The sequence below is a fragment of the Ovis canadensis genome, chromosome 5 (assembly GCF_042477335.2).
Source record: "Ovis canadensis isolate MfBH-ARS-UI-01 breed Bighorn chromosome 5, ARS-UI_OviCan_v2, whole genome shotgun sequence".
Classification (NCBI taxonomy): domain Eukaryota; kingdom Metazoa; phylum Chordata; class Mammalia; order Artiodactyla; family Bovidae; genus Ovis; species Ovis canadensis.
Window position 1 is genome coordinate 119,661,761 of NC_091249.1, and position 27,149 is coordinate 119,688,909.

The window sequence follows — 27,149 nt, forward strand, 5'->3', positions numbered from 1 at the left end:
GGGTCAGTGTCAAAAGGACAGGGGAATCAACCCGAAGAAGCGTCTACTGCCAAAAGGACAATCTGAGAAACAATTAAAACAATAACTGCAAGGGGCTGTTGAGATTATAATGACACCTACACAAAAGGAGCAACTGCTCACTGGTCACCTTGGAGAATACTGGAAACCAAATCAGCATTTTGGAAAATGGTACATAGAGAGAAAAAAATCCTGTATTATTCCGTCCTTTCCTATATAAATTGAACTCAAGTAAACCAAGAAGTTAATAAAGGAAAGTTGCTCTCAATATAAGGAAATCTTGCTAATAAATGAGGAAGACCTGGTAAGGCTTAATCCTACCAGTGTCCGTGGGTGTAACAAGGTGAGCCTAATTAGTGAAGGACAAACAGTAAAATCAATTAGTTTAATGTTTAATTTCTATTTTGCTACAAGTGTTACTATCATTTTCTAGTGGGAAAATTGGCAGAAGTTTTCGTTTCACTTTATTTTTTCCAAATAAATATCAGATGCCAAGTGTCTTACATAGGCTAATTAACCGGGGAAGAGGGAAGGAGATTTAGTCAAAAACGCAGCTGGGGAGGGTGAAATGTCTTAGATTATGTGAAAGGGAAGGGGAGACCCTAAGAGGGCCCTCGCAGACCCAGTTCACCGCTGCAGGAGGGAGAGGTGGAGCCCTGAGCTTTAGCCCGTCTCCTGCTCGCCGTGAACTATCTCAGCAGATGAGAGCACTGATGCTAGAGACCCTGATGCTGGGAAAGGCTGAAGGCGCGAGGAGAAGGGGACGCCAGAGGATGAGATGGCTGGATGGCATCACCGACTCCATGGGCATGCGTTTGAGCAAACACCGGGAGTTGGTGATGGACAGGGAGGCCTGGCGTGCTGCAGTCCATGGGGTCACAAAGAGTCGGACACGACTGCGACTGAACTGGACTGATGCTGAAGAGCATCAAGGAGGCAGACAGCAGAGCCACACTGAAGAGGCTCCATTTTCACTCCTCAGAGGACATTCCTGGGAGCGGCACTCCTAACAGAAGAGGACCGAGAGGCGCCGACTCAGGCGAGGACACTGAGGTCCCGGGAACTTCTGAGCTCGGGCTCAAGAAAGAACCCAGAGAAGAGGGCGACTGCTGATGCTTCAGGGAACGGCACAGAACTGTGTGTCTCTAGAAATACCTGGACTTTGAAGCACTGCTGGGAAGCCACGTCTCTTAATGTTAGCTGAACTGCTTTTAAAGGATCATTTAAATGAAGAAATCATTTCTATAAGAAAAGCTGGGAAATGTAATAAGTCATCTGCACATAATCCAGTAAATGATTTAGAGGGAGATGATAGTTCCAGTGTCACTAATTAATGAAAACCTATATGGGCTCGATTTCCTCATCCATTAAAAAAGAGTAATAATATTTATGCTTCCTTCATAAACTTTTGATAAAAATTTAGAAAGAGTGCAAGAAAAAATTTAACTCCTGAAGAATTATATACAACTTTGAAGTTAAGAAACATTTGTTGAATATATGAATACATCCTGAGTATCAATGAGAATCTCTACCTCCTGGCACAGGAATGTTTCACCATAGAATGCAGCTAATGCTTGGTGTCAGCACAACAAAGTTACAGTGAATAAGCACGGTAAACCTATTAAGTTCTATAACTATATAATTAAAGCTCATGGAGTAGTTGCTTTGTGATACTTTTTTTTTAATACAAAGATGGACAAAACAGAGTATCATGAATTTCAGTTACATCATTTAAGCTCTGACAACTGGGACAATCCAACAAAGCTTTCTAGTAATAAATACTCCTAAGCACATCACTGACCTATGAGTGGTTATCCAAGAGACTGATTTATTATTGAATCCAGGCTGAGTGCCAAAGAATTGATACTTTTGAACTGTGGTGCGGCAGAAGACTCTTGAGAGTCCCTTAGACTGCAAGGAGATCCAACCAATCCATCCTAAAGGAAATCAGTCCTGAATATTCATTGCAAGGACTGATGTTGAAGCTGAGACTCCAATACTTTGGCCATGTGATGGGAAGAACTGACTCAATGGAAAAGACCCTGATGCTGGGAAAGATTGGAGGCAGGAGGAGGAGATGACATAGGATGAAATGGGTGGATGGCATCACCAACTCAATGGACATGAATCTGAGCAAACTCCGGGAGATAGTGAAGAACAGGGAAGCCTGAAGTGCTGCAGTCCATGGGGTCGCAGAGTCAGACATGACTTAGTGGCTGAACAACAACATAATATCATATAGTTACTCACAAACTATGTGAACCTGAGTTTCCACATCTGTTAGCTGGAATACTAACAGTCCATATCTAAAACAGGGTGCTAAGGGAATTAAATGAATACACGTGATTAAATGAATGAAAACATCCAATAAATGTTAGCTATTCTATTGTTATGAAAATTAACATTTCACATTCTTTCATTTGAGCTGGGTACTTGATTAGTAGTTAGAACCCAGAGTAGTGTTCCCTTTTATAGATGTTAAGAGAAGTTGTTACCATGGGAATGGTGACTAAGACAGGAAAAGTCGAAATGAAAGCTGGAACTTACTCTGAATTTTCAACTAGAATATTTTCATAAGGTTTCTTCAAAATTTGCCCGTGTGTGCACGTAATCACTTTGGATGATTTCTGCTCTTTCTTTAGATTAACCAACGCATGCAAACGCACCCATTCCAACACCTGCTCGCGCTCCGAGCCTTCCCTAGACTGCACCACCTCAAACGCCCTCCCTTCTCCTCTCCGCCCACCGCGCCTCCTCCAGCGAAGACTTCATTCGCTTATGGCCCTGTCCTCCTGAGTCCCTACGTCTCATAGGGCCTTTTTTAAAAATTTGACCCCATCATGTTGCTCGAAACATTCTCACTGCTTTTATCTGCTTTCCCTATGTTAAGAGTATATACTTCTCACTCATCTCTGTATACTCCACAGCGCCCAGCCAGCACACAGCCAGTACACATCTGCTGAATGAAACAGAAATGGAGCCAGCCCAGAACACATCCCAGGATTAGAAAGAAATTTAGATATTATGTCGGTCAACTCCTTACTCCAGTGCTTCCAACCTTCCATCTTCTTTTCAAGAGATTATCTCAGTTTGAATAACTCTTTAAGAAAGAGCTCACTACCACTTAAGACATCTGGTTTCAATAAGTCTTAAACATTAGGAAACTGTTTTTTTGTGTGTGTGTGTGGGAAATAAGAAATCTAGTATTATAGCAGTTATCTTGGTGTTTATTGCAGTCCCCTTTAGATTTACTAATTGCTGATATAATACTGATAATAATCAACAATGACCATATTACAGCACAGTTCAAGGAAAATAAATGCTTAGTCTGAATATTGAAGGGTACTAAGGGTACTAAAGTAGGCACTCTGAAAAAATGACTTTTTATGTGATTTGGGACAAATTTCTTTTATCTATAACAGAACTCCTTCATGAGATTAATGTTAAAAGTTAATTAAAATTAAAATCAAGCTTTCTATTTTAAAAATGCTAATAAGTAACTGAGAAAAGGAAAGTGGGAAAGTAAATATTTCAGTTAACAATTAAGTTGTATATGGAATTAAGTATTTGGCTATAAAAATTAATAAATTAATTGAAGCAACAACATTAGTGTATTTGGAGGTATAAGAAAGTTCAGGGCAAGCACAGAAATTGGTCCATTTGTCTTTTAAATGTAAGTTAGAAGATTTGTTAATTAAAAAAACTCTATTACATACAAAGCTAGAGTTGGCCCTTGAATTGGTTATGGAAGACTTTTCTTAAAAGAAATGTATTAAGAAGTGCTTCTTTTAATTATAATTCTTAAAAATTATAATTACCAAAATTTTGGTGAAAAATCATGACCATTACTGAAAAGAAAGAAAAAAGACAATAACAGTTGTTAAGTACAAAAGGAGACATACAAACCCAATGGTGAGGTGCTCCAGGAACAGAAGACTTACAAGTGACGAGAAATGACTTTTAAGATGGGCACACCACAAGGAGAATTTGCAACAATCAAAGATTTAGCATTTTAGTATTATTTTGTTAGAAACAGTAAAAGCTATCTATATTTAAATAACAGAATGGAGAGAAAATGTGAATAATCACCAGGAAACAATAAGGCACTCTTCTTGACTTGCAAATCTATTTTTAAAGTTTGTCTCTCTCACTTCACAACTATTAGAGTCATTCCTGCTGACAAAAGGAGCTGAATCTTACCCAGCAATCTTGGAGTAGTCTGAAATACAACTGAAAATGAAACAAAACATAGAAGAAAAAAAACCAAGAATTTAATTTTAAATGGAACATCACTGTATGTAATGCATACCTAATAATATGAAAAATAAGATGGCATAAGAAAGGGCCAAACTATCTTTTACATAAGATTTTCTTCTTGAATCAGCACTGGTTTGGCAAGAAAAGAAAAAGAAAAGAAAAAGAGACACTTCTGATACTAGTGCAACCCCGAGTGCTTGTTGGGGTCTCTTTTTGTTTCTTTAGTGTACTTATTCTGATCATGTATCCAGGATCTAATTTGGGTTAACTAATAGCTGAAGAGGTCTGCTATCCCAGGAAAAGGTAGTGACCGTACCACCTATTAATCCTTCCATAGTGCCAGAAGGTCAGCAAGGCTGGGGTGAGGCAAGGGCTAGACCTGGGCAGAGATGAAAGGCTGCGGGCACTCCCTGCCCTTTCTCTCGTTGGAAGAAGGAGGCGCATTACCGGTTTTCCTTTCCTCCTCCTGTAATCAGCAGGCGGCGCTGTGCTCTGGGCTCCGCAGGACTGAGGCCTCAGGGGCACACACACCAGCAGGCCGCTCAAGCACAGGGCCCGCACCCAGCGTGTCCATCACGGCAGGCCAGCTGAAATGGCATCTGACATGATAATCGCTGGAACACTGACCTCCTTTTCTGGGAGGTCACTTTGGCCCAGAGTAACCCAAAAGCTTCCACAGCAGGCCTGCGGTTGGGCGCTCAATCTCGGAGCAGGCAGAGGGCCGGGCGAGCACAGGAGGGGCAGCCAAGGGCTGTTCTGGGGCAGCAGGGACCCTGGAGGCCCCAGACGGCTAGGTCAGAAGTTGAGTGTTTCCAGTCCTCTTTAATTAAAAGGTTATTTGACAACTTGAGACAGGAAGCAAAAAGATATCCCTTAGAGTGCATTTCCAAGACCCTCAGGAGTGCTAAAGTCAAAGGGAATGTGCTAACAACCCACAAACCAGGATCCTTTTTACAACTGCTCCCTGACACGGTGTCACACTGGTGACCTTCACTGCCAAGATGCGAGCTGAGAGAAGGGTTTTCTTCATCCATCTCGTTTATTAGACCATAGGGTCTCTGCCTTACTGCCCAAGACTGGCTCTGACCTCCGCAAGCATGAATGATACTCGCTGACTTCTCCTGTTCCCGTTAACCCTAAAGACATACCTTTCTGAAGGAGGAGAATTTTTCAACAGAAAAGTATTTGAAGGCAAGCGGCAAGGCAGGTTGGAAATTCTTCACTGACAAATTATTATAAGAACAAAAAAAAGCATAAGGGGAGCCAAATTATCCCCCAAAAATGAAGGTAATCCAGAGAAAAGAAAGGGAAGACGCGTAAGATAGGGAGACAAAGATTTTCGACTTTTTGGTGCATCTTTCTTTTCATTCCCTACAAAGAACAATATGGTTTAGAGAGCTCAGGTGTGGAAGCCAGTTAGGCACGCATGGACTAATAAAGGTCAAACTTATAAAGAACGATTCCCACAAACAGAAAGCCACCCTTGGAGGAGGCAGAGGCCTGATTCTTCTTCACAAAAACAAAGAGTTCTTGCAATTCTAGAGTTAGAAGAGCTGCTAGTTAGTGAGTATCCACTATGCCACCAGGCAAAATACAGATGCTTCTTATTCATTTTCACCACCTTTTATCGTCTGCATTATCATGTGCTTAACAGATGACAAAACTAAAAGGTTAAGTAACTTAGTCCAGATCATTTAAAAAAAAAAAAAAGGTGAGGCAAATTCTAACCTAACTCTCTGACACCTTAGTTTGAATTTTTTTCCTGTGATAACAGCCCATAACATTTATTTGTTTAGTGACAGAAGAGTGACAATTTTATTTTGTCTTTAGGGAGCAATTCCCCAAGACTGTATTTTCCATTCAGCTGTGCCTGAATTATTGATTTGTTTATAATTGTTATCCTTTACCATAAAGATCTATGTTCAATCTGGGGAATAAGAAGCCTATTAGAATGATACTTTTCTCCATAACAAGTATACCATATATCAATTAAAATGAACATAACTGCCTACCAGCCTGGCCAGGTGTCGCTAAGTACTAAAATACCACATTCAACACCTGTGAGAATCTCAACAAAAATTACAAACGATAAGCCAGGCGAGCTGCTGTTTCTGAATTGATGCAACCTGCAAAGAACTTCAAAAATCTCAGGATACTGTACTGGGAGCATGTACAAACACACCAAGGGGAAAGGAGGTCAGAAGGAGACTGGCTGGAATATGTGCAAACCAACAGGAAGGAGAATTAGGGTAGTCTCTTGAAGGATGAGAGTCTTCTGGTATCAGGCACATCAAATTGTACTATTTCTAAGTAGCTTCAAAAAAAAAATCCTACAGAATATATATTCAGTTAAAAAAGAAAAACAGCATCTGCTTTTCTTTCTTAAAATTTATAATTAACACAGGGCAAAGGATCACATCCTCCCCTAGTAGAGCAGTTACTTCCAAAAACATGCTGTTTCTCTGGTTACAATGAATAATCTTTTCTGCTGTCTTTTTGACAAAACTGTACATGTGTTATTGGCAGGGTACAAGGAGGAAGGGAGATGAGCTGAATGTTCAGTAATTTTTTGAAATTTTACAATCAAGTAGCAATTATGGCACAATCTCATAAACTATCGAACTTTACCCTTTTACCTCAACTGTGCCCCAACATTTTGAAGAACACAACGGATGCACAGAGGCTTTCACCACAAATCCTCTGAGGACCTAAAAGCCCAGGGAGAAGGAAGGGAGATGAGCTGGGCAGAGGGCTTGAGAGCTGGAGGGTATGAAAAAAGAAAACCACAATCGATTTCTCCATGGAGGGAGGCAACCCTCAAAATGTTCACTTCTAGTTTCTCTCAAGTAGACTAGGTCAGTGGTTCTCAGTTTCGGCTGACATTGCCATCGTCTAGGCCCATGTTATTGCCTAGGCACCACCTCTGGGAAACTCTGAAATCCCTGTGTAAGATTCAAGCATCAGGATGCTTTACAATTTCCCCAGGTGATCCCGACCTGCAGAGAGGGTTGACAAGAGCTGACCTAAATAATTCGGAGAGATGGATAAAGGCAGACCACATGGGCAAAGGATTAACATAATTTTCACCTCACCAGGAGGAAAAAACAAAAACAAAACCTAAAGTCTCAAAACACCAGAACAAGAGAGTATCACTGAACAATAGCAGGAAACAAGAACAATACGTAATAGCAACAGCAACAGCAAAGGGCTCTTCCAAGACCTTCCCTCCCAGGAAAGAAGAGGAGGTGGAAGAATTGTGTGAATCTTCCCTCTGTCCCTCTCCTGCAGGAAAGCAAGTTCGCTCAGCAGTACACACTGCGCTCTCATTAGACCAGGAACACGAGGGAGCACGAAGTCAGTTTATACGGGAGGAGACAGCCTCAGAGACGTGAAGGATCGTCCCGAAGGCCAAGGCACAAGGACCGAACTTGACTCCACAGCTGTCCCAGGTCTAAAGCGCCTCCTCTTCTCCATAACGTCCGGACCATTTCTTTGCACTGGCTAACTTACTGGTACTGCAACAATGTGTAATTTTAGGAACAGTTTCCATTGCGGGATTGGTCCACCCTTTTCCTGGCAGTTAATAAGATTGGAGAGGCAGGTAGGGGACTAATGGTAAAGGATTTTGAATGCCAAGTAAAGCGTTTGGAATGAATGAATGTACTAGTTAATTACCAAATCTACAGGTATTGAGGATCTGCCTGGTTTGGGGCAGAGAGAACACTCTAAGGTCTAGACAAAAGGGAGGCATTGAAGGTTTTAGAGTTACTGTATCTTACAGGCAATCTAATATGCCAAACCAGAAAACAAACTACAAGCAAAAAGAAAACATCAAAACACTCCTTTCTCATGCTGTAATTATGAAAAAGGACAACAACCCAGAAACAGTATGGATAAATCCATGTAAGAAATTCACCATTCTCAAAAAATAAACTCGGAAAAGAAATTAGGGTTATCTTTAAGCCAAATCCTTTATGTTATTTTTTTATTTCTTGTTATAGCTTACATGGAGTTTTTCCAAAGGATGAATTTAGTAACTGATAAAATACAACTCTCCCATTCAGGCCAGTATGATATCTTAGGATTGGAATCAATTATCAGCATATGTTGGATTAACAGTAAAAAAAAAATATATATATATATATAATGAATTATTAGTTTCCCTCAAGGTAGAAATCATATTCTCCAATGTAAAGAAATTTAAAAATCAGAAGACAGAAATGGAAATCATTTAAAAACATCTAGTTAAAACTCTGTATTTAGATTAAATATGCAAATTAATAGTAAAAATATTTATAATGCGCTGAACAAAAGAGGAATGCCTAGGTGGGTTATTTTATTACTCCAATAGGATGATTTCATCCTTTTCATCTTTTTATATAATGACTTGCTTTTCTCCACTTGAAAGGAATATTTAAAATTAACATACTTAAACTTTTACAAACAAATGTATAGACCTTTTACTTCCTATGTATCTAAACTTCCTATTGGAAGTTTCCAATGTTTTAAAGAATTTAAGGCATTAAGAAGGTTGGCATTTGGAAAGTAAGCAAGCGTGCATTTGACATGACATAAATTAAGCAAATCACAACATAATAATTAAATTATATCAAATATTTAATTATCCTACCATTTATTTTCATCATATAGAAATTTTAGCCATATGTTTTAATCCTGTGTGAGTATGCGAGTATGTATATGATTTCATGTGGTGAAAAAACTGATATATATACTCATTTTACTCTGGTCCTAATTTCAGAATTTCTTGATTTGGGGCAGTATGATCAGAGTTTGCCTGAGTAAAGATATAGCTCAGTCTCTATGAGACAGTAGCTTTTGATTTCTTTTGAAAAAGCTTTCAAAGATCTTGTACCTTTGTATTCTTGAAAACGATTAGGACAATGGCTCATTACATACCGTAATCTGTGATTTTACAGGACACCAAATACAGCTCTTTCAGGTTCTGTCCTTCCTTGGCGATAACCTCCACACACCTGAAACACAGGCAAAGAAGTGGCGAGTTACACTAATGTGCTTCGAGTTAAATTAGCAGGAGTCTGGCCACGACTACCACAGGAAGAGGCCAGCACTTGATGAATACCACAGCTCTCTTCTTTCCACAAACCGCTTTCAAGGTGTTTCGGGCAAAGGTATTATATTTCCTGCTTTTTAAATTCAAGTGCTTTAATACTTAAATGACCTTAATTAAATACATTTATGACTAGTGCATCTTGTAAAGCTAAACTGATGAAAAAGAGATATTCCTCTAACAGCACTGTTACATTTGGTAATAAAAGATTAGTAAACATATGCTATATAATGAATATTTATCATTTACATTAAAAAGAGTAATGAAACTATGAAACATGGATGCTCATTATAAGGGATTCCCTGGTAGCTCAGCTGGTAAAGAATCCGCTAGCAATGCAGGAGACCCTGGTTCGATTCCTGCAAAGGGAACTGGCTCATTATAAGTGAATGTAATATTGTTCATGGTTTAATTTTTAATGGTGGAGTTTGATCACACTGACACACATTTGTGAAGTTTTATTCAACATAAAAATGTTTTAAAAATCTGTGACACTGATTAAAGAAGAAAGAAAAATCATATGTATAGGAATATCAATATATTTCCCCTGGTTTTATTATTAATGTTTTAGATGAACTGTTGCATATATATAGGCCATTTAAATAATATAGATACAGATGTGTATGATTTAGTCTCTTCTGGTTTCATTTAAGTTAAAATTTTGAGTGGTGCACCCTGCTCTAATGTCCACAGTGGAACATGTAACACAAACCTCAATGAACTTTATAAACAATGACTAACAACACTGTCTATTTGATGGCTCAGTCCCCTGTAATATCAGAAAAACCTGTGCAATCAACCTGAACACGTCGGCATGTGCTTCCTTCAATGCAGTCCCCGTTTTAATCTTTATAAACAACAGTTAAGTAAAAGGGTAAAAGCACAAAGAGTCATTAACCTTTTCTAGGAAGTAAGGATCAAGTAATTTGATACCTGTGTGTATAATCCATCAAAAAATTACTGAGTATCCATCTCTGTCTTTCAGATATTTTATTTGCTGTCCAGCTTATTTGTAGGTATCTTCATAAAATGTCAGGAAATTTTATACAATTTTACTTCACATAATTCATTACTGAAGGTTAAATTAGTTATAGAGAAGACATATTTTTCTTTTAAAAATATTTTATATAATATTGTCTTAATAGAATGATAAACATTTCTAAGTTCCTCAGACTAACTGAATAAACATTTTTTTGGCTATTAAAAAAAAAAGATTTATTATAAAAAATGGGTAAGCTGTTCCATGGTTACAACAGAAAACTTAAAACAGTAACAATGTAATTATGATTGATATAGCTTATTATGAGGGAAATTTTAAACCTAATTCTGCATCATTTGACTTTAATGTAATATTTGAATAAAGTCTTAAAAAAGAAAAATAAAAGCAGAAATGAAGCTAACTACAGGCAACAACCATGTTTTACATATGACTTTTAAAACTGATTTTCATATCCTAAGGATAAAAATAAAGGCCCTGCTTGGTTATAATATCATAAATAGTTAATTTAAAAAGTCTGCTTTCTGCCATGCATAGCTCTCTGTCTGTCTCCATCACCTTCCAAAAAAGTTAGCAGATCCAACATGTTGTATGACCACAAAATGAAATATTAGTGCAGAAATATGTTCACATCATTTATTTTATTTTCACGGTCTTTTCAAATAGTTCAAAACGCCTGATTATGGAAAACAATCTAAACAGACACAATATCCTATTTGTGTTCTCACCACCTGATTCTGCATCAGATATGCTACAAGAACATGTGATCATAAGAGACACACAGAGCCGACTACAGACGGCAACTAACACAAAGTGATTTCCCCGTACAAGCCAGATCAAATGCTATTTCACAGGCAACAAGAACTGGTATTCACATAAAATAAGATAATCAATCACTGGGTAGAAACTGTCCTAAAAATGATGAAAGGCCATAAGCATCAGGTTTCCTCCCTACGTGAGACAGAAAAGTTATTATGAACAGATAACACAAATATATTTAGCTTACTCAAGAGGCAACAGCCAAGAGAAAGCACATGATTAAGAAATAAAGAGTATATATGTTTCAGAGAAATATAAGAGAAAAGCATTTTACTTTTACAAAGGATCACGTAGGATTTTTGTTTCTGTTTTAAAAAGTTCAGCTGCATAAGGTTTTCCAAATACTTTTCAATTATCCTGTAATCCCAACCAGTGTGCTAAAAGTTATGTGCAACATAAAGCTATTCCTCAAAAAGGAATTCATAGAGGGAAAATAAAATGTTCCTTGGAAGATTTTTAGCAAAATTTATTATTTTTTAAATTAAATATCACATATTTCACAGATGTGATCTTTGAGAAGTCCCTGGACTGAAACTCAGTATCATACTAACAGCAAATTAATGGTTCAAATAAATAGGTAAAATAGCTAATTTTTTTGACAGTTGAAAATGGAAGTGGTTCATGTTATCCTGTTAGTGCAAACTGGTGGAAAGTGGAACTCCACGTCTGGTCCCTGGCTAGCGTCTGAAGTGAAGAGTACTTTGCTTGGTCATGTCCGACTCTTTGCAACCCCATGGACTGTAGCCCACCAGGCTCCTCTGTCCTTGGGATTCTCCAGGCAAGAATACTGGAGTGGATTGCCATTCCCTTCTCCAGGGGATCTTCCCATCCCAGGGACTGAACCTGTGTCTCCCGCTTTGCAGGCAGATTCTTTACTGTCTGAGCCACCAGGGAAAGCCAGTGTCTGAAGCCCTGCAATTAGTCTAGGTCTAGCTCCCTAGGCAGCCTGTAGTGACAGCAAGTCACGGTGACAGCTCCTGGTTGGTGACTGTCCTTTCCTCCGGAAACTTTCAGAGTCCAGTCTAGAGCATATCTGGGCACTTCTCTGGAGCTCAGACAGTAAAGAATCCTCTTGCAACGTAGGAGACCTGGGTTAAATCTGAGTTGGGAAAATCCGCTGGAGAGGGGAATGGCTAGCCACTCCAGTATTCTTGCCTGGAGAAGTCCATGGACAGATATTTACAAGACGTACCATAACACAACACACGTTCTGTTGAACACATTTACTCTAAATAATTCTACTCTGTTTGAAAAGTCTTGGCTCTAGTTGTGACCTTTGTGCTGTGCTGTGCTTAGTCGCTCAGTCGTGTCCGACTCTGTGACCCCGTGGACTGTAGCCCACCAGGCTCCTCTGTCCATGGGATTCTCCAGGCAAGAACACTGGAGTGGGTTGCCCTCCCCTGCCCTCCTCCAGGGGATCTTCCCAACCCAGGGATCAAACCCAGGCCTCCCGTATTACAGGAGGATTCTTCACCATCTGAGCCACCAAGGAAGCCCAAGAATCCTGGAGTGGGTAGCCTATCCCTTCCGCAGGGGATCTTCCCAATCCAGGAATCAAACTGGAGTCTCCTGCACTGCAGCCGGATTCTTTACCAACTGAGTCACCAGGGAAGCCCAGTCATGCCCTTTAGTCAGGACTTAACATCAGAGCATTTCCCAGTTCACTGTATAGACTGTATGCAGGCAACAAAAAAAAGTGACAAAGCGTTAGTAATTACCTCAACACTCTGACTACAGGCATTCATGTAAATTTAAGAGGCATTTAAAATGATACCAAAAAGAGAGGGGAATGTTTGCAGAGAGTGCAGGAATACAAAAGAACCAAAGACCCCATTTAAAACCTTTGCTTCACAATCCTCTTGGCTATTCACAGATAATGAAAAGGAGAATATTCATTAATTTCAGTGATAAATCATAGTTTGTTCCCAGGGGTAAGCCATGAATCCCTAAACTCAGAATTCAGAACTCAAAATCTGCCCATTCACCCACCCCGTCCCTGCCCTCCCTAAGGATGAACCTCAGAATACCACATGACCACCATTCTCTATGGCTCAATGCATTCGAAGACTTCCTACTGCATACATGACAACCCAAGGAATTACAAAACTTGGGGAAAGAACAAAGATCCTTCGAGAAAGGAATAATCTCTAACATTATCAAGAAACATTCCTAATATAGGAATATGCCAAGCGGAAGATGCAGAAGAATATCAAATACCGTTAAAGGAGCCCGTGAACATCAAACACGAGCCGGCTCCACCCTCTCCCTGAGTTCTGAGAAGTAAGAGGAGGCATGTCTTAGCAAGAGCGAATGAAGAGCGGGAAGATGGACATTCTGTTCTCAGCTCCATGAAACCACAGACAGCCCTATCTTCTTCAGAGTCCCACATTACCATTCTTCATGAAAATGAGGGCCTCTGTGAAAAGCTTCTCCAAATCAAATGTCCTAGGTGCATTTAAATATATTTTAGTTCATTCTGAATTGCCTCCTCTCAGATTATTTTCTTGCTTTCATGTTTTGGCAGGGTTCTGAATAGAATAAAAAAATTGCACCCATTGTAAATTCTTGAGTAACAGCTGTTGAGTACATATATATATATACACTTTGTTAGAATACCGAAAAGGGCCAGAAAACCTGCTCTAAACTACCCAAAGCACGCAGAATAATTTTTTATAATAATGTGCTTTTATGCTCACTTGCTTTTGATAATGTTCTAAAATACACCTGAAACATTTGATGAAATATGGAAAACAACAAAAAGGTTATTTTTGTGAGCAATATACGTTTTTTCTTCCAAGAAGAGAAGGCATTACTTAATTTCGGGAAAACGCTGTCTCCTTAGCAATAGATTCTTAATCACCTGATTTATGTGAAGGGTAAAGGTTAATGAATTAAGCTGTGTAAGCTTCAAAACTATCAAAGGAATTCAAAAGAGCCTCGAATTATGGAAAACAATGGCCCATTCTACATACATACCAAATTTTTATGTTTTTTGTCTCCCACTCAAAAGCTGGAACGTGGCATTAGTGACAATTGAAAAGAACTAATGAGGAAATATGACTACATTGCTTGCAAGAGGAGTGTCCTAGGAGACCTTGTTACTGTTTGTGATGTGCTTCACATCCAAAAGAAGCTAATTGGAGCTGCCAGACCCTGGTTTGCAAATCTCACTTTAAAGGACAGGCTCAATCACCTCAGAGGTGTGAAAAGAAATGTCCCCATTAGAGATGCATTAGCATGTGGCTTGGTGAATTTCTAAGCAAACTTTAGGATGTTCTTTCCTAAGTCACTTTTATATTCGAATAATAGACATATCTGCAAGCAGAAGAAAAAATGTAACAAGACAAAAACCACCCTACAGATTTAAACAAAAAGTATGAATAGTGCTGTAAAGCAATTGGCAAATAAGTGCAACAGGGAGCTAGGTAAGCTTAAGGTTGAATAAACATGTAGATCAAACCCTGAAACTCCTGAAATGCAAACACATCATAAAAGTGATCCATCTGGGGGGCTCAGAAATGGAGCTCCAGCTTCATCGTTCCCTGAAACCAGACAAGCCAACAAGCCGCCCTGGATTATAGTCACTGTGAGTGGGTGAAAGCAGATGAGGCTGCAACACACACACACAAACAAAAGAGAAAGGAACGAAAAAGGAGGTACAGAGTCTAAAAAGAGAAACAAGGGAGCGACTTTGGTCCAGTTCTGTGCTATGAAAGCTCATCCTGACTAACTCATATACGGGTCATTAAAATGATAGCAGAGGTCACCAAAACACAATTTGGCATCTTACAAAAAGAATAATGGTATTTGATTGATTTTTCTAAAGCCTCAAATCAAGTTTTGCTGAGGAATAATCCAATCTCAGTGCAGTGAGTGAATGGGCATGATTTACAGGTATATCCTGCTTTCAGAATGTGTACGATATAAGATATCTCTATGTTAAAAAAGACAAATTTACAGTTAAACATTTACAAGATGAATCAATTCAAGAATTAACGAATAGTACCCTTCTACTTATATGTGAATATAATTTCATTTATAAACATTCCATTAGCAGGCACATTTTCCAGTAATGCAACACCTTAACTTTACAAAGCATGAAATGGTTATTTTATCTTTAAAGAAATGCACATCAGGACAAATGGAAGAAAGACTATTTTGGGAAAGTGACACATGGAATCAAAGTGGTGTGCTCAGTGCCCTTTGTATTTTACGGTACGCTTTCTTGTAAATGTTCTTCTGTTTTATCCTTTTCACAGCACAGTATCAGATATATACTTGTCAATTTTTCATACAAACATCTAAAGATAATCTCACAGAAGAGATGTTTATTGCAAGAGAGTTTTTTTTTTTTTAAAGCTGACTTGCAATTAAAACACTAAAGCGTTTGCTCAAAACACGTTCTTAATATACCTCAGGGGCAAAGACTAGGAGCCACATGCAAAATGTCACCAGCTCCACCAGTTACAACAATTATCTTGGGATATTCATTAAGTTCTCACTTACCAAATGTTATTCTCTGGAAAGCCAATATCTGATTGGTGAATCTAAGATTAATTTAGAAATTTGCTATTTAAACAGTGGAAAATGCCTATTTTGTCACACAGAGATAGTGAAAGGTTACAAAATGAGAAGAGTAGTTTGCTTGTTTTTAATTACCACAGAAAGTAGCCTGTAAACTGAAATGTTATTGCAGCGTTAAGTTCTGTGGGTCTGCAACTCTGCGGAAAGGGGTGCTGTTGCGCCTGCAAAGGAGGCAGAGCTGCTGCCGTCATCTGCAGACCCTTTCTGGGCCAGCCTTCTCCAGCCACCTCCAGCATCGGAAGGCTTCCTAACTGGAGAGGAAGAGCCCAGGAGACAGCACTGAAAAAGGAGCAATAAGGCAACAAAAGAATACGATCAGTAACTTCAGATATGCAGATGACACCACCCTTATGGCAGAGAGTGAAGAGGAACTAAAGAGCCTCTTGATGAAAGTGAAAGAGGAGAGTGAAAAAGCTGGCCTAAAGCTCAATATTCAGAAAACGAAGATCATGGCATCCGGTCCCATAACTTCATGGGAAATAGATGGGGAAACAGTGGAAACAGTGTCAGACTTTATTTTTTGGGCTCCAAAATCACTGCAGATGGTGACTGCAGCCATGAAATTAAAAGACTCTAATTATTCCTTGGAAGAAAAGTTATGACCAACCTAGATAGCATATTCAAAAGTAGAGACATTTACTTTGCCGACTAAGGTCCGTCTAGTCAAGGCTATGGTTTTTCCAGTAGTCATGTATGTATGTGAGAGTTGGACTGTGAAGAAGGCTGAGCGCCGAAGAATTGATGCCTTTGAACTGTGGTGCTGGAGAAGACTCTTGAGAGTCCCTTGGACTGCAAGGAGATCCAACCAACACATTCTGAAGGAGATCAGCCCTGGGATTTCTTTGGAAAGAATGATGCTGAAGCTGAACTCCAGTACTTTGGCCACCTCATGCGAAGAGTTGACTCATTGGAAAAGACTCTGATGCTGGGAGGGATTGGGGGCAGGAGGAGAAGGGGACAACCGAGGATGAGATGGCTGGATGGCATCACTGACTCGATGGACGTGAGTCTGAGTGAACTCTGGGAGTTGGTGATGGACAGGGAGGCCTGGCGTGCTTCAATTCATGGGGTCGCAAAGAGTCGGACACGACTGAGCGACTGAACTGAACTGAACATACTGAGGAGTGGCCGTCACAAACCAGCTCTTACGGGACTGTTTTGCTTCCTCATTTCTACAGCAAAACATGTTTAATGTAATAGGAATGTTTCCAGAGAACTTTAAAAATGTTTTTCACATAGAATAAAGCCTGTGATTTTTTTTAAAAGCACATTGTCCTTAGGCTGCTGAGAAACAAAATGGTTAAACGTTTTCCCAAAGCAAGAGGGTGGGAGAGGAAAGCAAGCTAACACATTTAGATAAACTTGGCTCTGGCTTTAACGCTTCAGATCTACTCATCGAAACGTCTTGCTTTTCATTTTAGTCATTGTTCCACCCTTTAACTGCAGCTACACTAGACCTTTATATAATAACTCGAGCTAACTTTTTCTAAGCATGCCTCCAAATATTCAAGAAGCAGAAAAATATTTCTAAGTGCTTACCTATTTATTTCAACAAGGTTTTATTAAGTGCAAACAATGTGTTAGAAATGTTAAAACATCTAATCAGAAAGCCACATGATTATAAAATGATGGACATAATACTTATAACCTTGATAGATCAACTACTATTTATTTTTGCTGCTATGGCTGATTTTAATGTTCATTCCCAGCAGCAGAAAAACCTTATCACTTTCTCTGTATCTACTGAAAATCAACTGGAAAGAGTCATATTTCAGGACTGAAGGAAATGTTAGAAGCGAACGGGAAATTTTAAAGGTAAGGTTTCCTAATTCAGCAGTCTAGTCATTCCTCAATTGGGTGGGGGGGAATGTATTTACTTTAAAATGAGAAAAATTAAGAGATCTCTATCCTTAAAGGTTTTTGAGTTTCCACCAATTTACAGCCAATATCTCTGGGGGAGTCTAGGCATTGCACAATGTTAATACAGTTAAAACTGGTGCTATGTTTATGGTATTCTGGCATATTTTAAGATAGAGGATGGAAGAGAAGATTTTATTCTCCTATGTGTAACAAAAATTTACTGTGTGGAAGGAAAAGCCAAGGCCTTAAAAAGAAAACAGGAATGTAAAAACTATAGTTTTTATAGGTAAAACTATGGTTAGTCCGGTTCAGTGGACTGTGGTTCATCAGAGGCCATTCCTTTTCTGAAAAGAAGCCAGGCAAAATTCTGGCAAGTTCCAACTCCTACCCGCCCCCTGCAACAATAAATAAGAACATCAGTGGTAAAGCTAGAAATATTCCAGAGAGACTTGTTGGGCTTCCAAACAGCTAATATGAAATTTAGATGGAATATAAAACATCCAATGGATAACCTCTCTGCCTGTCTCCACCCCCATTACCCTTACTGCTTTCACTACTGATAAGAAAGTCTCAATTCCCCAAACATTAAGCACACCTTTAATTTAAAATGAAGAAGACAAAATTATTTGTGTGGACTATAAGAGTATCCTGAAGATGCGATTTCAGGCATCATTCAGGAAAGAGTTAAATACTTCCTTACCAGAAGAGGCCGCAAGGCTTTGTAGTGACTAATTGCCTCTTTAACCTCTGCACTCCGGGAGGGAGCTGGCCTGCGCTTCAATACCAGTTTTGTGACAGAGCCAAAGACTGATGTTCAGCACAGACCTCCCATGACCTGTGTAGCCCTGGAGTCAGCTCAGACAGGATGCTGACGAAAGGTCTCCTCTCACTTGGGAAGGCACAGGATCTCTTTCTGGATAAGCCAAATTCCCAGAAGACTGAGACAAAGCAGGTAAAGACACTGTCTGGAAGTTAAAAGAATGGATTTACTGCTCCTGAACAATATTTCCCAACCTTCCAATGTACCACTCAAAATTTTGTTTGAGAAAATGGCTTTAGTAATATGAAAGAAAAGACGTATTTACTTTAAAATGCAATGAAGAGGGTACCTAACTGGATATCTTTGAAAGCTTATATCATTAGATAGCTGTAGGAAGACTCAAAGAAGGCAGGTTAATCTTCTCCCTTACAAATGTTTTCCACATGCTTTAAGCATTCATACTCGGGAAGTCTGTACTTTATCCTTAATTTTTAAGCTCAGCAAATTTTGGGCTTGATCAAAGCCAATAAAATAGTTTTATAGTTAACTTAAGTACAATTAGAGAAAACTAATTAATCCTGCAATTTGGGAGAAGAAAGTGGTGAAGGCTTCTTATTAGTTTCTGACAAAGAAGGTATGAGGAAGGAGTTCCAGGCTAGGGAGTGAGAAAAGCGCAGCCAGTGGGAATAAAGTTGCCATATATTCATTCAGAAAGACCAAGGGAAAGATCACATGGCCTTGATGAAGACAAGGGTACTACATCAATTTGACTTTATTGATGTTTAGCTGCACTGAACTCTGAACCCTTTGAGGCTTAAATCCCATCAGTGCTGAATTCATAAAACCTACTTCCAAAGCTCTGGGACTGTCATTGCTTTATGCCTATTTTCTTCCATATCATTACATATTAATGCAATGTCAGGGGTGAAATAACCTTTGTTGTAACATTCACAAGGAAGAGAGGCAGTGGGTCATGTTTAAACGTGTTGGTACATCATGTTTACACAGAAAGATAACTTTCTCACTTAGAAAAAAGAAATAACATTTACACTTCTTTAAAAATAAAAAAGAAACAATTCACATATTTCTACAAATGACACTAAGAGGTATTAACCAAGAACCCTCTTATGAAAAGTTTACATGTTTAATCCCAAGAAGAATGACAATTGATTTCTGTTCATGTTTATTTATCTAAAGGATAAGAGAAACAATGTCCTACCCATTTCCTTCTCAAATAATATTCAACTAAATATAACAGAATGAGATTTTAAAATTCCAGAGGAAGCCTACTAAACCTTACTTAGTTTTATTTGCCCACTTCAATGAGTCTTGAATAAATCACAGTCCGTTTGCCTGTAAAATATACTTCTAGACGATTCTTTCTTAATGCTTTAATTTATCCATCAATGATAACTGATTATCAACAATTGAATTTATATTCAAAGTAGTATGTAGTATAGATGCACACATGTATATAAATACACTTATAAATACAATTCTTAATATATCATTTCTTCCATTCCCAATTAACAAATATCTCATTGCTATAAATGCACTTGCTGAAAGAATTTTAGCAGCCTAGCCCCTGAAGTGCTGTGACCACTAAAATTCAGATTGCTTTGCTTGGACTAGTCCTCAGTCTCTTCCATATGGGGGGAAAACACATCTCTCTGTTCTTGGAGAAAGTGTGGGAAGCTAGTGAAACCAGTGCTGAGACTGATGGGAATCGTAACAGGAAGCACCACCCGCTTTCTCCTCACAGAAAGTTGCAAAAGCAAGACAGTACGGAAGCATGGAGAAGGAAGACAGCACATTTCACTATTTGTTTCCAGACAGCGGGCACCTTGCAGGCAGCATCATGTCTAACAGCCAGCAGCAACCAGCAACACCCCTAACCCCAGCCCTCAGCTTTGTGCTGCTCTAAACGGTAAACCAAAGTGGACGGCGCGTCCGTCTCTGGCGAGCTTCTAAATGCTCTCTTGTTTGCTATGGTTACTCTTCTGTCTGCGTAACCAACAAACCGTGCAGCGAAGTGGAGTGACAGCATCAATACTTCCGCTCTACACAGAAAGAGCTTTTCTTAAGTACCCAAGGAGGTAAAGGAATCTATTCTGGTATTCACAGGAAGGCTGAGAGGTGACAAAAAAAAATAGCTGATTGTTTTCAAAGGTCCTTAGGGGAGTAAAGAGGCGAGAGCGATGCTAGACATTTGAAAGGAATGCCAGGTAAATGTGCTTGGGGTCAGCTGATCCGCTGTGTGTTCCTGCGGTTACTGAGGGTATCGTGGGTGCTGTCCTGGGAATAAGAGAAGTTAGAAAATGGATTCCTTTTTGTGATCCATTATTGAAAGGTGAGCGTGCGCTCATCAGACACACAACACTCTTAGGCCATCTGGCAAAATCTGGGGCTTTGGGAAAATTAATGGTGATTCAGTGCCACATCATACTTTGAAAAAGGTGAAAGGAAATATAAAGGGTAACAGGATAAGCAAAGCAGTGAATATGATATATACTCAGGGGCAAGTTAGTTTAAGTATGGGCTTGATTTAAGGTTGTTCAAAAAATATTATAAAGAGGAAAAAAAAGATAAATAATATATACAATATATAACCATATCTATATAACCAGTTGTTATATGTAACATATGCAATAATATATTTGTATATTTAATAATTACTAAGGAGCCTAAGTTCATTTTATCTCTTTACTTATAACCAGCCTTATTTCTCTTGAAATGCACATGAAACTACAAAGAAATATTTGAGAGAAGGAAAGAAGGTGGAGAATATGGATAGCAAAATAATAAAGTCAGGGATATATTCGCTTCTGGAATCAGAATAAGATTTTGGAATAAACTTTCAAGGGGCAAAACTAAAGAGGAAGGTATGGTTATTTATATGATCTATAATATCAGTGAGTTTTTAAAAATCTGATGTTCAAAAGAAGCTACAAAAAGACTAGACAGACATGATATATTTCTGGGGAAAGGGTGAAGTTTCGAGAAAGTGTTGAAATATTCTGTATTATTTGGAAATTTTCCTCCCATTTCTTAATACCACTGTGGACTTAATTCACATGAAAATGGCCTCCACATGTACACGTATGGCGGAGTCCCTTTGCTGTCTACCTGAAACCATTACAACATTGTTAACTGGCTATTCTCCAAAACAAGATAAAAATTTAAAAAATAAATACTGGAATGGTTAAAAAAAAGACAAGTTTAAAAGTTTATTACACATGATAAAAATTTAAAAATTAATACTGGAATGGTTAAAAAAAGAGTTAAAAATTTTAAAGTATATTACACATGATTGATAATGCAATAATAAAACATGATACATAGCTGTATTAAAATTTTATAAAAACTTAATGTTTATTATACAAAATCAGTTATGGACAGTGGAAATATGTTTCAGATGCTCAGAATGTCACAGTTTTTGTGTATGTGTGTATAAGAGACAGTCTTGAGGTTGGGAACGTAATTCAACTTTCTAAGTCTTTTCAGGAAAATTCTGGAAATTACAATACCTACTTCCATGGATTTTGTAAAAGTTACATTTCATAATATTTGCAAAAGTGCTTTTTGTTACTTAATAAACATTTATTAACCCTTATTCTGCCCCTAACTATACAGATACAAAGATGGAGAACACAAGTCTTTTCCCAAAGAGAATTCACAGTCTTGTCAGTTTAAAAATCTTCCACACAAATAAGACAGGGTTATTTAGGACTGAATAGAATTTTCTAAAGTACATTTCTCAGAAAACTAACACTTTAGGGCTTCACTAGTTGATATATAGAAGGAAGAAATGTATGCTCCAATAAGTTTATATTAAACCAAATCGATTTTTTTCCTTAGTTAAAAAACAGAAAAGAATGTAAAGCATACAGGACAGCATCTAGCAAAGAGTAAGCGATTACCTGCTGATTATTATTCCTGAGGCCCTAGCACAGAACTTGGCACATTAAAAAAACATGCCTGTGGGAGGCTGAGTAATGGCCCCTGAAGATATCAGGTCCTAATCCATGCAGCCTGTAACTTTTACTTTATATATACAGCATCAGTTCAGTTCAGTTCAGTCGTTCAGTTGTGTCTGACTCTTTGCGACCCCATGAATTGCAGCACGCCAGGCCTCCCTGTCCATCATCAACTCCTGGAGTTTACCCAAACTCATGTCCATCAAGTTGGTGATGCCTTCCAGCCATCTCATCCTCGGTCATCCCCTTCTCCTCCTGCCCCCAATCCCTCCCAGCATCAGGGTCTTTTCCAATGAGTTAACTCTTCACATGACGTGGCCAAAGCATTGGAGTTTCAGACTCAGCCATCAGTCCTTCCAATGAACAACAAGGACTGATCTCCTTTAGGGTGGACTGGTTGGATCTCCTTGCAGTCCAAGGGACTCTCAACAGTCTTCTCCAACACCACAGTTCAAAAGCATCAATTCTTCAGCACTCAGCTTTCTTCACAGTCCAGCTCTCACATCCATACATGACCACTGGGAAAACCATGGCCTTGACTAGACGGACCTTTGTTATCTATGCTATCTAGGTTGGTCATAACTTTCCTTCCAAGGAGTAAGTATCTTTTAGTTTCATGGCTGTAGTCACCATCTGCAGTGATTTTGGAGCCCCCAAAAATAAAGTCTGACACTGTTTCCACTGTTTCCCCATCCATTTCCCATGAAGTGGTGGGACCGGATGCCATGATCTTCGTTTTCTGAATGTTGAGCTTTAAGCCAACTTTTTCACTCTCCTCTTTCACTTTCATCAAGAGGCTTTTGAGTTCCTCTTCACTTTCTGCCATAAGGGTGGTGTCATCTGCATATCTGAGGTTATTGATATTTCTCCCAACAACCTTGATTCCAGCTTGTGCTTCTTCCAGCCCAGCGTTTCTCATGATGTACTTTGCATATAAGTTAAATAAGCAGGGTGACAATATACAGCCTTGATGGACTCCTTTTCCTATTTGGAACCAGTCTGCTGTTTCATGTCCAGTTCTAACTGTTGCTTCCTGATCTCCATATAGGTTTCTCAAAAGGCAGGTCAGGTGGTCTGGTATTCCCATCTCTTTCAGAATCTTCCACAGTTTATTGTGATCCACACAGTCAAAGGCTTTGGCAACAGTATACTTGCTTTAATAGGGAAAAAAAAACGGGGGTCTTTGCAGATGTGATTAAAGATTTGGATAGGGAGGTTATCCTAGATTATCTGAGTGGGCCCTGGACACTGACGTCTTGATTTTGGCTCAGTGAAACTGATTTTGGACATGTGACCTCCACAACTGTGAGAGAATATTAGTTGCTTTTAAGCTACCACTTTTGTGGTCATTTGTTTCAGTAGCCACAGGAAATGAATACAGTGCCTAATAAATGGCATGAAACTAATCACACATAGGACACAAGAAATATGATTTAGAAAGGTAACTAACTAATTGCAATTAAGATGACATATTATAATTGGATAAGACAAAATTTTAAGTTGTGAAAGGGATAAAAAAGAAAACCTTAAAGAATTTTACCAAATATTCATCCCAAGTTAGAATAAATTCCAAAAAGGCATGTCTTCTAAACTTTTTTAGAATAAACATTCATCTTTGTACAAAATTTTATTATGGAAAATTTCAAGCATGCCAAAAAGTTGAAGGAATTGTTCACTGAAAAGCCATTAATCACCTCCTAGATTCCATAATTAACATTCTTCTACATCATCTCAGATGTATCCCATCTATTTCTCTAGCCACCTAGGTATCTATCTATCCATTCTTACATTTTAACACATTTCATAGTAAGTACAGACATCTGTACATTTCACACATAAACATTAATACTTTAGCATACACATCATTAACTAGAGTTCAATGTTTATAATAGTTCTCTCTTTAACAAAATAAAAAGATATACCCACTGTGAAATGCACAAATCTCCAATGATATCAGCCTGTATGTGTCTATCTTGCTGCTGCTGCTAAGTTGCTTCAGTCGTGTCCGATTCTGTGCGACCCCATAGACGGCAGCCCACCAGGCTCCTCCGTCCCTGGGATTCTCCAGTCAAGAACACTGGAGTGGGTTGCCATTGCCTTCTCCAATGCAAGCATGCATGCTAAGCCGCTTCAGTCATGTCCAACTCTATGCGACCCCATAGACGGCAGCCCACCAGGCTCCTCTGTCCACAGGATCCTCTAGGCGAGAATACGGGAGAGGGTCGCCATTTCCTTCTCCTAAGTATCTATTTTGAACCCCTATCAAATCTAGACTATTTTGCCTCCCTTCCAGTCATTCCTCACACCCACCCACAAATGCAACTGCCATTGTAGCTGTTTTGTGACTAGGTTTTATTTTACTATAGCCTAGTTTCGTCTGTTCAGGAATCTCATAAAAATAGAATCATACAATATGTACTCTTTTGAATAACTTATTTTTACTCAGTGTCAGAGTTTGAGATTCATCTTTTTTGTTTCATATTTCATTAGTTTATCCTGATTATATCTTTCAATTGCCAACTCATCCATTAAATGAACATAGTACAGTTTCTTTATCCATTCTTATCTTGAAGCATATGTGAATTGTTTGCAGTTTTGGGGGAAATCACTAATAACAGTGCTAGGAACATTCTTATACAGCCTTCTTATGAACATATGCTTTCATTTCTCATGGGTAAAAATTAAGGAGTAGAATTGCTAAGTCACAGAGTATTAGTAGTACGTATGTAGTAGATGAATGAATTTCTTTCCAAAGTTGCTATACCATTATAAATGCCCAACAACATTTATAAGAATTATAGTTTCCTCATACCCTCACCAATGTTGATGTTATCAGACTTTTAGCCATTCAAGTGAGTATATAATTAAGACCAGTTCTACATTAAAAAATTCAAAGATCCCATCATGATAATAACTCTATTTTTATATTTTAAGAAAATATGCAATAATAAAAGATTCCTGGAAACTGATCAATCTTTTAAAATTTGTTTATTTCCAGAAATTTGTAATACACATATATAATAGTATACATATATGACATAACTTATTAATGAAACCAGACAATGCTTGCTGCAGACTTTGTAATAGCTTTCTGGCCCAGAGTCAGTGTTCCATCTGCTAGTTCTCTGGAATATCTTCAACAGATATCTATCTCTTCTATCATCTTTTTTCCAAGCAACCTAACTATCCAACAATAACAAGATAACTTCAGGAAAGGGATCTCAGATATTCTTAGCCCTCAACATCATGCTGTCTTCCACATTATATCTTATCAACTGGACTAAAAGTTAAAAACCAATATAAAATCAGCCCCAAACTATGATCTCCTCAATAAGCATCAAGTTTTTCATTTAAGGTTCCTATTCTAGCTGAATGTTTGGTGGAAAACATTATATAAGGTTGTGCCTTAAAAGGTAGATTGCTTATGCAATCACTAAGGGCATTTTTAAAATGTGTTGCCAGAAACTGGATTAGGATTCTAGTATTATTCAGCAAATAGTAAACACCATGGACCTCTCAGCAAAATTTCCCTCAATCTGGGGAAATAGTGAAATTTCTTTTCTTTTCCTGTTACTAATTATCTAAATGAACTGCCCAACTTGAAGTAACATGGAGTCTTCTGATTTACGCAGCTACAGACATTGCACATAAAAGGCTTCACCAGAACATGCTGGGAACCATGGAAGTTGCAACAAACACAAAAACGCTTAGTACTGCCGAGGATGCGAGGGTGATGTTTTCCTTTAATTATATGCAAACATAATACGAAACAGACCAAAAAATTTAACTGACAGTTTTTCTTCACTCCATTGTAAATTTTATTTTTTCTCACATAAAATGATTCACCTGCGATCTAGATGATTTGTGCTAAGCAACCAAACATCAGGTATTTAAAGAACTCTTTGTAAACATGGCCTCCAAACAGGATCAAGGAAAGAGTTGTAAATCTTTTAAAGCATTCAGTTTAAGTTCAAGACATAACAAAAGTTTATGAACAGCCATAGTAAGATTGCCAAGCACAGTCGAGATTTCTATATTTGAGGACATCTATTAGATATGAAAGATCTTTTTGATATATAATATAAAAATAATGAGGATATTAATAACATTAGGCATTTACTATTAATATAAACCTCACATGACCAAAGCCTGATATACAATGAGAGAAAAGATATTATACCTTCATTTCTAAATACATAAAAATATAGCAAGGATTATATAACTATTAAATTATTTTTCAGAAGATTAATACTTAAAATGGAAACCACTGAGAAAAACTGCAAAGTTATCAACTGTATGAAAGCTTTTAAAAGTCATTTTACATTTTTGTATCACTCAATTGTACCATGTAACTTTTCAGCCTAATTCTTTTCAAAGTAAACTTTAAACACTGATTAGAATCTATGTCTATAAATCCCTACAAAGGGAGAATAAATGCATGTTTATTGCAAAAATTAATACAGAGCCCAAATCTATGAGTTTGTAAATCTCTCTTAATAGCTAGTACAATCAATGTCAAACATTAATTATAAAGACATTCAACATTATTTGGGGAGAAAAACGTTTTAATGGCCAGCAGGTGAACTGCGTATGGCCACACCATATTTGCTGTTGAGCCTAGCCTGCAACATCCATGCCCAGTTATCCTGAGTCTGGTCTTCAGCCAAACACTTAATTCCTCTATGCCTGGAATCTTTAATTTTATTGGTTTCTCCACACCACATTAAGACACATAGAGGTCATAAATCTTGGGAAAAACATGGTTCCTCTTCCATCTCTAATTTCATA

The 27,149-nt window shown here is 38.2% G+C and overlaps 1 protein-coding gene across 5 annotated transcripts in view; it reads right to left on the reverse strand.

Moving 5' to 3' along the window:
* Positions 1-27,149, reverse strand: part of FBXL17 (F-box and leucine rich repeat protein 17) — a 511,156-nt gene that overhangs the window by 166,856 nt on the left and 317,151 nt on the right. For all 5 annotated transcript variants that reach the window (XR_011257397.1, XR_011257398.1, XM_069592650.1 and 2 more), the window contains exon 7: positions 9,193-9,269. Coding sequence is in view for 3 of the 5 variants with exons in the window: in XM_069592650.1 (XP_069448751.1) it covers positions 9,193-9,269 (77 nt within the window). In the remaining 2 variants the exon portion in view is untranslated. The remainder of the gene's footprint in view (positions 1-9,192; positions 9,270-27,149) is intronic.